This window comes from Ascaphus truei, chromosome 8 (genome assembly GCF_040206685.1).
Source record: "Ascaphus truei isolate aAscTru1 chromosome 8, aAscTru1.hap1, whole genome shotgun sequence".
NCBI lineage: Eukaryota > Metazoa > Chordata > Amphibia > Anura > Ascaphidae > Ascaphus > Ascaphus truei.
In genome coordinates, this window is record NC_134490.1 from 104,720,574 (window position 1) to 104,733,669 (window position 13,096).

Below are 13,096 nucleotides of genomic sequence, written 5' to 3' on the forward strand. Positions count from 1 at the left end.
TACTCCCAGGATGAGATTCATGTTTGGGATTTGTGCTGCGTTTCGCTAATAAGTTAGTGGCACACCCCACAAAGTAATCATTGAATGCATTTGCAATGTCAGTGGGGTTTGTCAGAGTAATATCCCCCTTAGTGATATTACTTGGTTGTTGATGGTTAGGAGGCTGGAGTATATTGTAGATAACCTTCCAGAAGTTAGCTTGGTTTGATGTATTTTGGTGGAGATTGTCAGCGTAATATTGTGCTTTTGCATGCCTTGTTTGCCTTGTGCACATGTTCCGCATGCATCTGTAGTGATTGAGATCCTTGGTAGTGAAGGCAATGTTGTGGGGACCACGTTTGGCAGTTGGAGCTGGGAGCAGGAAGGGGAAGGAAGGGTGTAGGGAGCAAGTGGCTCCTACACCAGGTAAGGTTTCCCAGATCCCAGGCAGGCCCCAATCCCCTCCAAGTTAGGGGGTAAGTACTGAGGGACAGCCCCTAGTTCAGGGACCCTGCCCTTAGGTGTGAGTGTGCAGTCTTGTCAGTGTCATGGCTGTCAGTGCTGTGTGCGCTGACACGTAGGCACAGTGTGTGTGTGCAGTGTAGCTGCAGGTACCAGGTTGAGTGCAGTGCGGTTGCTGCCGGTACAGAGGGAGTGCAGTGGGTTGCTGCAGGTTCTGTGTGAGTGCAGTGGGTTGTCGCAGGTACCGAGTGAGTGCAGTGGGTTGCTGAAGGTACCGAGTGAGTGCAGTGGGTTGCTGCAGGTTCAGTGTGAGTGCAGTGGGTTGCCGCAGGTACCGAGTGAGTGCAGTGGGTTGCCGCAGTTACCGAGTGAGTGCAGTGGGTTGCTGCAGGTACCGAGTGAGTGCAGTGGGTTGCTGCAGGTTCAGTTTGTGTGCAGTGCGGTTGCTGCCGGTACGGAGTGAGTGCAGTGGGTTGCTGCAGGTTCTGTGTGAGTGCAGTGGGTTGCCGCAGGTACCGCGTGAGTGCAGTGGGTTGCTGCAGGTACCGAGTGAGTGCAGTGGGTTGCTGCAGGTTCAGTGTGAGTGCAGTGCGTTTGCTGCAGAGGTTAGGGAGAAGTTAGTCAGAGGGGACTCGGGTGATGAAGGGAGAGGTAGAGTGGGTGCAGGGTGTCAGTGACCCACCTGCATAGGACAGGCTACCCTGTAGGTCCCTAGGAGTGTTCCCTGAAGTCACCGAAGGTTGCTGTGCTGCAGGGACGCCCATAGTGGTAGCGATCATCACCCTTTACTGTGTAGACAGCTAGGGACAAAGAGATAAGCGTGCGGAGCAGGTTTGCTGGCGAGTCGTCTGGGACCAGACGGCTGGACATTGAGACCCAGGAGGCAGACCGCTGATTCATTTGACCCTTTGCGAAGAGGTACCGCTCACCGCCGTAACCGGAAGGTACTATAACATCAAGTGCACCAACACCGGTCAACAGGCGCTGATCCCGCCTTAGGCTAAACTGTTTTGGAACACTGAGCGAGTGGTTAAAGAGCTGAGCCTATACCATCACTTTAATATATATGCCCAGGGGAATCTCACATCACGGGGATCCTGGGTAAGTGGAGGCGCTGCGCTAAGTAAGTGTATGAGTGTTACACCAGGCTCCCAGCTAGTGGAGGCTCAGATCTTCTGGAGCCGCAGGTGTTGTACAGTGACCAGTTGTTCCTTTGGGAGGGTTCAGAAAAAGGGCTACATTAGCATTAACCCCGCTAGTGTTTCTGATCATGCGAAGCTGACGTGTAGTGGAGACAGGGATGTCCTCCGTTGCGTCATGGGACATGGCAGCATCTAGGTCCAGTCCCGGCAGGAGTACTGCGGCGCTCGTTCACAGTGCGCGTGCAAGGGGCATCACCCAATGTGTCACAGAACGCATCACGGAGGTGGGACCGAGGCCCAATCCTCATACTCTCATTCCCCATTCAGCCATTCTCTCTCATTCACCTTCCCCATCTCTCACTATCCCCTTGCCCCGAATCTCTCGCATTCCCTCTCCCCTTCCCTCTCTCTCCACCTCCATCTCTGTCCCCTCCCCCATCTCTCTCTCACTCCCTCTCCCCTCGATCTCTCTCTCATTCCCGTCCCCTCTCTCTCATTCCCCATTCATCTTCTCACTCTCTCATTCATCCTCCCCATCTATCTCACTCACCCTTCCCCCTCTCTATCTCATTCTCCCTCCACCACTCTCCCCTTCCCCTTCTCGATTTAATTCCCCCCCCCCCTCTCTCTCTCTCTCTCTCTCTCTCTCTCTCTCTCTCTCTCTCTCTCTCTCTCTCTCTCTCTCTCAAATCAAATCAGCTTTATTGGCATGACGAAAGAACATTTCAGTATTGCCAAAGCGTGAATAATAGGGGGTGGGGGACAATAATTACACGAATACTAGGGATAGGGTATAATGATTGCAGGGTATATGGGTAACAGTTTCACACAGGGGTGTGGGGGTTAATGTACGTCTCTCAGCTTGTGGCAGGTGCTGATATAGTGTGCAGCTAGTTCTGCTGTGGTTTCATCTTCTCCCAGGAGGATCGCTATTTTTTGGTTCTCTTCTGTATTATTAAAGTTTTGGATAACAGCAGTGAGTTTCTCTAGGTGGGCACCCCTCACTTCAGAGTATTGTGTGCAACGCAACAGGAAGTGAGTTTCATCTTCTACCTCACCTAGCTCACATCTTTGGCACAGTCTCATCTCCCGGGGCTTCCAGTTCGGTCTGTGCCTGCCTGTTTCTATTTCTAGGCTGTGGGCACTTATTCTGTACTGGCTCAGGGTCTGTCTCTGTTTTGGGTCTTTTACCTTCAGTAGGTAGGGTGCCAGAGTGTATTCTCTCTGTAGGCTGTGGTAGGTCTCCAGCTTCTTTGAGCGTTGGATATCATTTTCCCATCTTGTCACATACTGCTTCTTCATTTCGTTGGCGATTGAGTTGATTTCTTTTTTCGGCAGGCTGTTAATCTGTGTGGGGTTTTGTCCTTGGAGTGAGAGGACAAGTTGTTTGATGGCACAGGGTTTAGTGAGGAGGTCCTGACTTTGCATTGCTCTGTAGCAGTAAGACTGTGGATGGCTGGTGTTTAGGTGAGCCCAGAATGTCAGTGCTCTCTTCTGTACCGTGAGCAGTAGAGGAAAGCGGCCCAGCTCAGCCCGGCATGCATTGTTTGATGTACTCCTGTGTACTTGGAGAAGGTATTTGCAGAATTCCAGATGCAGTATTTCTGTTGGGCTGGTATCCCATTTTGTGGAGTCTGGGTATGTTACAGGGCCCCACACCTCGCTGCCGTACAGAAGGATGGGTGTGATGATGCTGTTAAATATTTTCTCCCAGATTCTTATTGGTGGTTTGAGGTGGTACATCTGTTTCCTTATTGCATAAAATGCTCTGCGGGCCTTCTCCTTCAGTGTATTTATGGCCAGGTTGAATTTCCCCGATGAGCTGATTGTCAGACCAAGGTATGTGTAGCTCGTTGTCTGTTCCAGTGCATTGTCGTCCAGTGTGAATTGAGATATGGTTGGATGTTTTTTTGATTTTTTTTGGAATACCATTATTCTGGTTTTTTCTAGGTTCAGAGAGTGCCCAGGTCTGGCTGAATTTTTCTAGTATTGCCAGTTTCTGTTGGAGGCCTTGTTCTGTTGGAGACAGCAGGAGCAGGTCGTCTGCGTATAGTTAATTTCAGAGACTTAATTTCAGTTCCAGCCAAGATGAGCCCAGGTGCTGAGGAGGATTCTAGGGCTGCTGCGAGCTCATTGATGTAGATGTTAAACAGTATGGGACTCAGGCTGCAGCCCTGTCTAACTCCACGGCCTTGATGGAAGAAGTCTGTCCTTTTGTTATTTACTTTCACGCAGCATTTGTTTTCGGAGTACATACTTTTGATCGTGTCGTATGTTCTACCCCCTATTCCGCTCTCTAGTATTTTCAGCAATAGGCCTGGATGCCAGATGGAGTCAAAGGCTTTTTTGAAGTCCACAAAGCAAGCAAAGATTTTGCCCTTGTTGGTGTTGTGGACGTGTTTATTGATCAGGCTGTGTAGGGTATAGATGTGATCCGTGGTGCGGTGGTTTGGCAGGAAGCCTGTCTGGCTCTTACTCAGTACACTCTGCTCTGTCAGGAAGGTGAGGATTCTGCTGTTCAAGATGCTGTTGAACAGTTTCCCCAAGGTGCTGCTGACACAGATTCCTCTGTAATTGGATGGGTCCATCCTGTCTCCTTTCTTGTGGATAGGGGTTATCAGTCCTTCGTTCCACAGTTCAGGGAAGTAGCCAGTAGTGAGGACCAGGTTGAACATTTTCAGTATTGCTTCTTGTATAGATGGATTGCTATACTTCAGCATCTCTTGTAGAATGCCATCTGGTCCACTGGCTTTCTTTGTTTTTATTAGTTGTATTTTTTCTTTTATTTCCTGGATTGTGATTGGTATGTCCAGGGGTTTTTGGTTATCTTTTATAGTGTTCTCCAGTGATGTTTGTTTGGTGAGGATTTGTTTTTGTTCTTGCGTCAGGTTTTCTTCTGGGATTTCTTGGTAAAGGTCCTCGAAGTAGTTTTTCCAGATGTTGCCATTCTGAATGGCCAGGTGTCTGTTATTCTGCTTTGTATCCAGATGTTTCCAGGTTTGCCAGAAAGTATTTTCATCTAATGCTTCTTCAATTCTTTCTAGTTTTTTGGCAATGTGGTTTTGTTTTTTCTTCCTTAGGGTGTGCCTGTAGTGCTTTAGGTGTTGGTGGTACCTCATTCGTAGTTCTGTATTGTTTGGGTCTCTGTGTTTTTGGTTTGATATTGTTCGCAAGCTTTTTCTAAGGGTATTGCATTCCTTATCAAACCATTTTTCTTTGATTTTGTCATTTGTTGTTGGTCTGTTAGGGCTAGTTTTTTTCAGGTTTGATTTCTTTGCTATTAGATGGAATATTTTGTTGAGGTTACTTACTGCCAGGTTTACACCGTGTTTGTTCTGCTCGTAGTTTGTGTCCTGGAAGCTTTGGAGTAGGTTTCAAACTTCTGAGCTGTTGATTGTTTCTGTGTATGTCGCGAGGCTCTGTTTTGTCCATTTGTAGGTGGCTTTCAGGCTATGAAGGTTGGAGAGGGGGTTTTGTGTTGTGCTTGGTTGGTCTGGTCTCTTAATAAAGAGCAGGGTTTGATTGTGGTCTGATAGGGGTGATGCTGGTGTAACTATGAAAGCACTGATGGCTTGTGGGTCTATGTCGGTTATTGCGTAGTCCACTACGCTGCTGCCCAGCACAGAGCTATATGTGTATCTACCCAAAGAGTCTCCTCTTGTCCGTCCATTGATAATGTACAGTCCCAGACCGCGACACAGGTTTAGGAGCTCTTTGCCATTTTTGTTTGTTGCACTGTCGTAGCTGGTTCTTTGACGTGTCACAGAGCTATGACATGTGTCATTTCCAAAGATGTAGTTATTTCCATCTGAAGATATGTAATCCTGTTCTCTGCCTGTTCTGGCGTTCAGGTCTCCACATATCAGCACTTTACCCAGGGTCTGAAAGTGGATTGCCTCTGTCTGCAGGGTCTCGAAGATGTCTGGATTGTAGTATGGGGAGTCGGAGGGGGGGATGTATGCTGCAAATAGGTATGTGTCATATAGATGGGTGAACATGGAGCCTTTTATTTGTAGCCATAAGTGGGTATCTCCTCTCTTCATTGGGTTTATTTGGCTGTTAAGCTCCTCTTTGTACCATATTATAATTCCTCCTGAATGACGGCCTCGTTTTACACCTTTGTGTTTTTGGGCTGGGACTAGGAGCTGCCTATAACCCATAGGTAGACATCTCCTCCGATTGGATCCATGTTTCGTGGAGAATAAAAATGTCTATGCTCGTCAACTTGTTTATGAAGTCTGGATCTTGTGGTTTAGAACCAAATGCTGACGCATTCAGGCCCTGAATGTTCCAGCTGCTAATTTTAAAAGATCCCATCTTGGATTTTGTATAGGTTATATATCTTGTGTTATGCCTTCCAGTGAGCTAATTTGCAAGTTTTTTTTTTTACACTAGTCTTTGTTGATATAATAAATGTAGGTACGTTCATTCTTCTCATTTCTGTACTTCTCTTTCTCTGCATGTAGTGGTGTATGCTTGTTTGTGGTAGTGATTGTGGTAGGATCATGCATTTTTACATCAGTCTGGTGCAGATGGTAGTGAACAGTTCCCGGATTTCCTTTAGTTCGTTGCTAGCCGTTAGTCTGGTTCTGGAGGTTGTTGTTGTGATGCTTTTCTGTGATGCTGTGTGGTTGTCCCAATGCTGCTGTCTATGTGGGTATCCCTGTGTCTTGTGAGATCTGTGTAGTCTAGGTCCCTGATGCAGTGTCCTGTCCTGCAGTGGGTATTTGGCTGTTCTCTCCAAGGTGACATCTTTCAGGGTCTTTGCAAAGTAGCGCATCCCTTGCTGGTTGAGGTGCACGTGGTCATACAGGTGTTGTGGTATGATGGAGTCATGTTTAGCCAGGTGTACATGGGGGAGAGATGTCTCTCTCTCTCTCTCTCTCTCTCATTCCCCCTTCTGTCTCTCTCTGAGTCCCCCTCCACACTCTCTCTCACTCCCTCTCTCTATGCCCCTCCCCCTCACTACCCCTCTCTCTTAATCCCTCCTTCTCTCAATCCCTCTCACCCTCCTCTCTCTAATTCTCTGCCTCCCTCCCTCTCTTTCTCCCTTTACTCCCTCCCCCTGCCCCTCCCCCTCTTTCACACTTCCTCCCCTCATTCTCTTACTCCCCCTACTCATCTCTCTCCCCCTTCCCCACTCTTTCACTCCTCATCCCTGCTCTCTCTTTCACTCCCCATCTACCCTTTATCTCACCCCTCTATCTCTCTCTTTAACACTCCTCATCTCTCCCCCTCCCCTCCCTATCTCTTCCCCTCCCTCTTTCTCACTCCCCCTTCTCTCTCTCCCTCCCCCTCACTCCCCCTCCTCTTCCCTGCCTTTCTCCCCTTCCCGCTCACTTTCCCTCCCCCTGTCTTTCTCTCTCACTCAACCCTTTCTCCCTTCCTCCCCCACCCCTGCTTCTCTTTCTTATTCCCCCTCCACCCTTTTTTTCATTCACCCTCCTCTCACTCCCACTCCTTCTCCCACCTCTCTCTTACTTGCCTCCCTCTCTCTCTCACCCCCCTCCCTCCCCACTCTACTTCCCCCTTCTTCCCCACTCTGACTCCCCCTCCCCTATCTCTCTCTCCCCCTCTCCTCTCTCTCCCTCTTTCACCCCTCTCTCTCCCACCCTCTTTCTCCTTCCTCATCACTCTCTCTCCCCCTTCCCTTACCTAACTCCCCCTTCCACCTTTCACTCCCTCTCTACACGCTCGCCCACTCACTCTCCCTCTCCCTCTGTCTCTCTCAGCTTAGTGTCTGAATGTCTATCTTGCACTGAATAAACTCTGCAGAGTTTAATCAGTGCAAGATAGAAATTCAGACACTCAGCTGTCCAGCTGACAGCCTTCCCACGGAGCTCTGAGCCGCCTCCATCTGGCTAACTCCGAATGGGAGTAGTGCTGTAGCTGTAGAGACACGGCGATTGCGGTGGACTACTCCCTACGGGTATCGCGAGAGGACGCAACCCGGAAGTACCATCTGAGTATTGCCGAGCCAGTTGGTCCCAGCGCGTGGGACTGATTCGTGAGCCTCGGTGTCTACCCCTGTGTCCAATATCAACCTGTGTCAGATGTCCCTGCACTTTTCTCTACTGGAATTATTTTACCCTACATGTAAGTTACTACTTTCATTTGTTTTCTAGGTTTAATACATAAATCTTGGCCCTTGGTGCGCTTCTGTGTCTTTCTTTGCTTGTTTCATTAAGCCTTTATATGCTTTGTCCCTTTACTTCTGTTGTCTGATGCTTTTGGACTCTGGTTGACAAACATGTTTGTTTGAGTTTAAACTCCTCATCTGACAGCTGTGTATTTTTCACTGTTGGGGCTTATCCCTTTATTAGGCTTTTTTGAGGTCTTTTTGGAGGCTAAAACTTAGGGAAAGAGAAGTACCTACGGTCTTTTTAGACCATAGGGAATGGACCAGAAGAAGGTGTTCATCCCCGAAACGTTGCCCCCCTCGTTGTAATTTTCATTTATCCTCCTTTGCTTGTTTGTATCCCCCCTCCCCCCTTGTTTTTCCCCCCTCCCTTACCTTTCCCTCCCCCATCGACTTCCTCCATTTTTTACCCTTGTCCCTTGCTATTTATGACTTTGAGTTCTACTGTAGTTTACTCACACATTTTGCATTCTGTGTTCTATTCCATTATATTCTATCATATTAAATATCTATTTGCATATTCATTACAGGTTATCTGTTATGATTCATTTTTACTTTATTGTGTGCTGGGAATTATATTATTTATTATTGGTGTTTGTTTGGTGTTTGAAGAAACAGTAATTGAATATAGTAGACTAATTGAATTTATTTTCTTGGATACTGTAAGAAGGTAACAGCATTAAATACATCAACCACTCAAAGCAAAGAGAAAGAATTCTTAAGTTTTTTCCAAACTTGTTTCTATTTATATGAGTGCCGATCCACTGTTTTTCTTGTATGTGCATGTATGCCTAGTGAAAGAGGCATAGGATTGGAGCACCAGCTGACAAATAATGAATAGATTGAAAATGTATTTGTTGAGTGCCAGGTCTTCTTTTTTGCTATATTGAAACTCAAATACATTTCATACATTTGACACCTGCAAGAAACAAAGAAAATTATTGTGAAAGTAGGGGTAGCTGGGGGACCTAATAAAGAGCTATAAAGCGTAACTTGGCTGTTCTAGTAATATTTCATCCAGCCAAATGTATTTAATATCTAGGGAAGAACAGGAAATGTGTAAATGTATTTCAAAGCATGTATTCTTCTATTCCTTGTGACAATCCTTCCCCCAGTTAGAAAGCCGGTATTCTCATGGTGTGATTTGGGCTAGCTGTGTTTAATTCTATATCCTGTCTTTTGCATAATTACCTTATGTCTGTATTTATGCCTGTGTTAGCAATTCCCCCCAGCTAGAGACAGTAGTTTGGTATTGTGTGGTGATGGAATCAAAATGTCAGCCCTGCAAATGTAAATGATGTTATGTGCCTGTTCCTATCATTTCTATTGAGGATGTTTCTGTAATCCCTTTAGCTGAACTGTTCTATAGAAAAGATATGATCAGAACAAAGGAGGGCACTAGTTAATAGACAGTTACCAGGTCTGAGCCCCAAGCACTGTTTTCCTTGGCTGGCTACCCTTGCTCAATGTTAAAGTAAAGCCACCAAGGGTTATATAAGGAACACTGCTGGCCAGAGCTATAGTCTAACAGAGGGAGAGACAATCTGGGAAGGCGTGTGGAGAGGACCATCTAAGAGACACTCTGGAAAGGGTTGTGGGGGTGGACTGTGACCAGCTGGAGATATCTTGCAGAGTACCTGCTGTGTGTTCAGCACTCTAATATCCTGAAGCAGAGAAGCAGACAGGGGAAACCCATTTGAAGTGGGGCCTTGCACCTAGGATAGGTAGATCTCATTCCCAAGACAGTGTGTGTATATTTTTGTATTTTGTGTCTTTGTGTGTTTCCCCGGTCTTATCCAAAATAAACCTCATTTTATTTCACTGTTTTGTTTTGCCTTGTGATTGATCCCTTAAATATAAATGGTGTTAAAAGACCAGGTCTACCGTGACAATGATTGTACTGCATAAACAAAAAAAGAAAGTAAATGTTTTAATATACTATATTTTGCTAAACTGAATATTTATACTTATACACTGAGAATAACAAAACATATATATATTCTAAATTAAAGGGATGCAGAAGACTTATTAAAAGATAAGCCTGCTGGATGCTTTCTAATCAGAGTTAGTGAAAGTCGCATTGGATACAGCTTATCTTACAGGTAAGATGCATGCAACTTGAATTATATGTCTTTTGCTCCTCTTTTAATGTGCTGGTTTCAAATGAATGGGACAGCAGTTTTTTTTATTTTTTTTGGTCATTTTTATGGCCTACACTGGGGGGCCCTCGGTGAACATCCGGTCTCTCGACCTCCGGGGCCCCTTGTTTAGGCCGCATCTATACTCCCCAGGACAGCGCGCGACGATGCATGTGGTACAAACTAAGGCCTCGGACATGGTCAAAAAAACCGTGCTGAGCCGCGCTGAGGGGAAACATTATCCCTATCCGCACGGCTTTAGACGGCGCTTCCGCAGGCATGCGGAGGCATGTGGAATTGCAGCCAACAGAGACATTTAAGTTTTCCTGCTGAGGGAAGCGCAGGGCCGGTAACGTGACTGCCAAAAGCCAATGGCAGTCCGTGATGTCGGCACCGTGACGTGGGGCGCTAGCCCCGCAACCCGCTCTGCCTCCAGCCCCGCCTCCCGAACGCCTCCCACACGGCACACAAGCGCGCTCGCTGACGCTCATGCAGGGACACGAAAAAGCTCCTGCTTCAGCAGGAGAGCATGAGCGTCAGCGCTGCTCAGCACTCTTCTTTTTACCATGTCCGAGGCCTAAAGGCTGTACCTCTGTGAGGCAGGCCATAGAGCGTATGACGGTGCTCGCGATTTTGGAAAAGACAAATAATTCTGATAAGCTCGCGTGATGGCTGGCTCACGTGCGTGGTTCAGCCACTGATGGCGAACTGTTCACGGGACATCATGGCTACGCCTCTGCCACGTCTCCCCATCGCTGTAGCTCACGGGCTATGCACTGTGTCGAGGGCGCCTACTATATCCACGGCCTTAGTCTTGTTCCGACGGCCGAAAGTTGTAACTTCATAGCAAGGTGTGACAGAATATGATGTTGCAACTATTTATTTGTTATATTATTTGTTACATTATGTGTATTTTTGGTGCTTTTGTTTATTAATTGTTATGTATTTTTGATGCTTATTTTTTTTTTAGGTTGCCCATTGACTGCCATATTGGCAAATCATGCACATATTATATGGGCATGGTGTACCACTGTGCCAATCAATTGGTATAGGGTGGAGGTAGTTGTCCTGGGGAGGGTGGTTAGGCATCCCGGGTGGGTAGCGGGGGATGGGGATTAATCCCTTAATTACTATAGCGATTACTAACTGCTAAGGTAATTAAGGGGTTAGAGGCCATTAGTTTTTAATTTTGATTGTACTGTTGCTGCCCATGGAGGACATGGATGTGGAGGACTGTGATGAGGACGGCCTTCATCCTGGCAGGGGTAAGTAGAACTTTTATTTACTTTATGCTGGCTCCATAATCTTTTATTTTTAATGGGCAAATGAGCTATTTTCCAGATCTGGATAATAGTCATTTCAACCATTATTATTCTGTATGTGTTGAGGGGGTTGTTGGGGGTAGAGGAGGTGGGTAGTAAGGTTTAGTATTTTAATGTTTCTTGGGGTTAGAGGGATTAGGTGAAGGGGTAGTTGCCCCAAGGGTGGGTGGTTAGGCCTCTCGGGTGGGTTGTGGGAGTGGTTAACCCCCTCATTACCATAGCAGTTACCACTGCCGGGGTAGTGAAGGGGTTAAGTCCTTCCGCAACCTTCTCGGCCAGCCTAACCAACCACCCTCTGGCAACTACCCCCTTCATCCACCCCCTGTGCCCCCAGCAAAGGTGGTACTCAGGTTTAACCTATTCATTGCCATAGCGGCTAGCCGAAGCTGTTTTTATTTACATTTAAATACTAATGTACAGAAGCAGGGGGTTTCCTGAGCAGATCTGCATTGATTTCAGCCCGGGGACCCCCTGCTTCCTGAGTTACAGGCCCCCGGTGTGGGGTGCCGATATCCCCGTGCAATGTTTAAATCTCCTGCGTCACGTGCACAGGAGATAACGGCACCCCATATGAGGGCCTGTATCTCGGGAAGCAAGGGGTCTCCGGGGCTGAAATCATTGCGGTTCTACTCCGGAGACCCCCTGCACCAGTACACTGTTATTCAAATTTAAATAAAAACACTGCGATCGCCTGTGAGAGCTGTGCAGGGAGATGCAGCTCCCTCTGTGATGCTCTTTATGCAGTTCTTACAGACTGCGGCCAGATTGTACGGGGGAGAACTTTGAGAGAGGCTGAGATACCATTGCTGCTGTCCCGAGCGATATTGGCATTTTCCTACCTCACAGTTTGAGACTTGTGGAAATGGTTTCAGATTCTTTCTGAATACCGTGGTAACACAAATGACAAACCGTTCGGTGGGAACATGCCACATTGTTCATGATAGCAGCAATTTTATCGACGCTAGAATAGGCCCCAAAGAGTTTTCAATCTCTGTGGAATGTTGGGAGGCTTATAGACACATTAGGAATAAAAAGTGCATTACGAGAAGTGCAGATATGGGAGGTGAAGTGCATCTTGGGTTTGTAGCAGATCTAGGCTCTCTCCCATCCCCAGCCCCACAATTTGTCAAATCACGTCAAACAACAATTTTTATGAGAAACGGTAAATGACTCTCAAATTTGAACAGTGTCTCACTAATAGAAATCAGTGGATTTTTTTCATTGAAATGTCATGTTATTGTCCAAACTCTTAACTGCTTTTGTGCTTGGGTTTGACATATCTGATTACTATACTAGAATGACTTAATGTAAAATGTACTAAATACTGTAGATTTCAGATAGAAGAATAGTATGGTGTGTCAAAGAGGGTAATTGTTAAGAGGGATATTCAAAGGGGATGACAAGGATTGTACTAAAATCAATAAAATGCTCTTTTTTTCACTTATTGTAGAGCTGTTGATCGCTACAGACATTTCATGATTGATGTACTAAACAAGCAAGAGTACCTTCTTACAGGAGACACCAAAATCTATAAAACACTGGAAGATTTAGTAATGTTTCATAGATTAAATCCTGTACATCCATACAATGAAATTTTAACTGAACCATGTGGACAGGTAAATTTCAGCTAAAATGTGTCTGTATTACATTGTGTATAAGTAAAGTTATTACTGATTGACTGTATCATTGATTTGGAGACTGTTTACTGACTTAATGGGCCAGCATCTCAGACTTTATTGAAATCTAATGGGAAGACTTGTTTCATTTAAAATACAATTTTTCCTTTTAGAATCCATAAATCTAAAAAAATTGGGTCCTTGACATGTCTGCTGTACTTATTGTATATATTTCTGCAAGTGTGTGGAACAACAAGAAAGATCCACTCTGTGTCTGGCACCCATTGTATGCAGAACT

The 13,096-nt window shown here is 46.2% G+C and overlaps 1 protein-coding gene across 4 annotated transcripts in view; it reads left to right on the plus strand.

Moving 5' to 3' along the window:
* The window catches only part of HSH2D (hematopoietic SH2 domain containing), a 154,003-nt gene that overhangs the window by 78,528 nt on the left and 62,379 nt on the right, over nucleotides 1–13,096 (plus strand). For all 4 annotated transcript variants that reach the window (XM_075612995.1, XM_075612993.1, XM_075612994.1 and 1 more), the window contains 2 exons: nucleotides 9,735–9,824; nucleotides 12,633–12,798. In XM_075612995.1, the coding sequence (XP_075469110.1) occupies nucleotides 9,735–9,824; nucleotides 12,633–12,798 (256 nt within the window). The remainder of the gene's footprint in view (nucleotides 1–9,734; nucleotides 9,825–12,632; nucleotides 12,799–13,096) is intronic.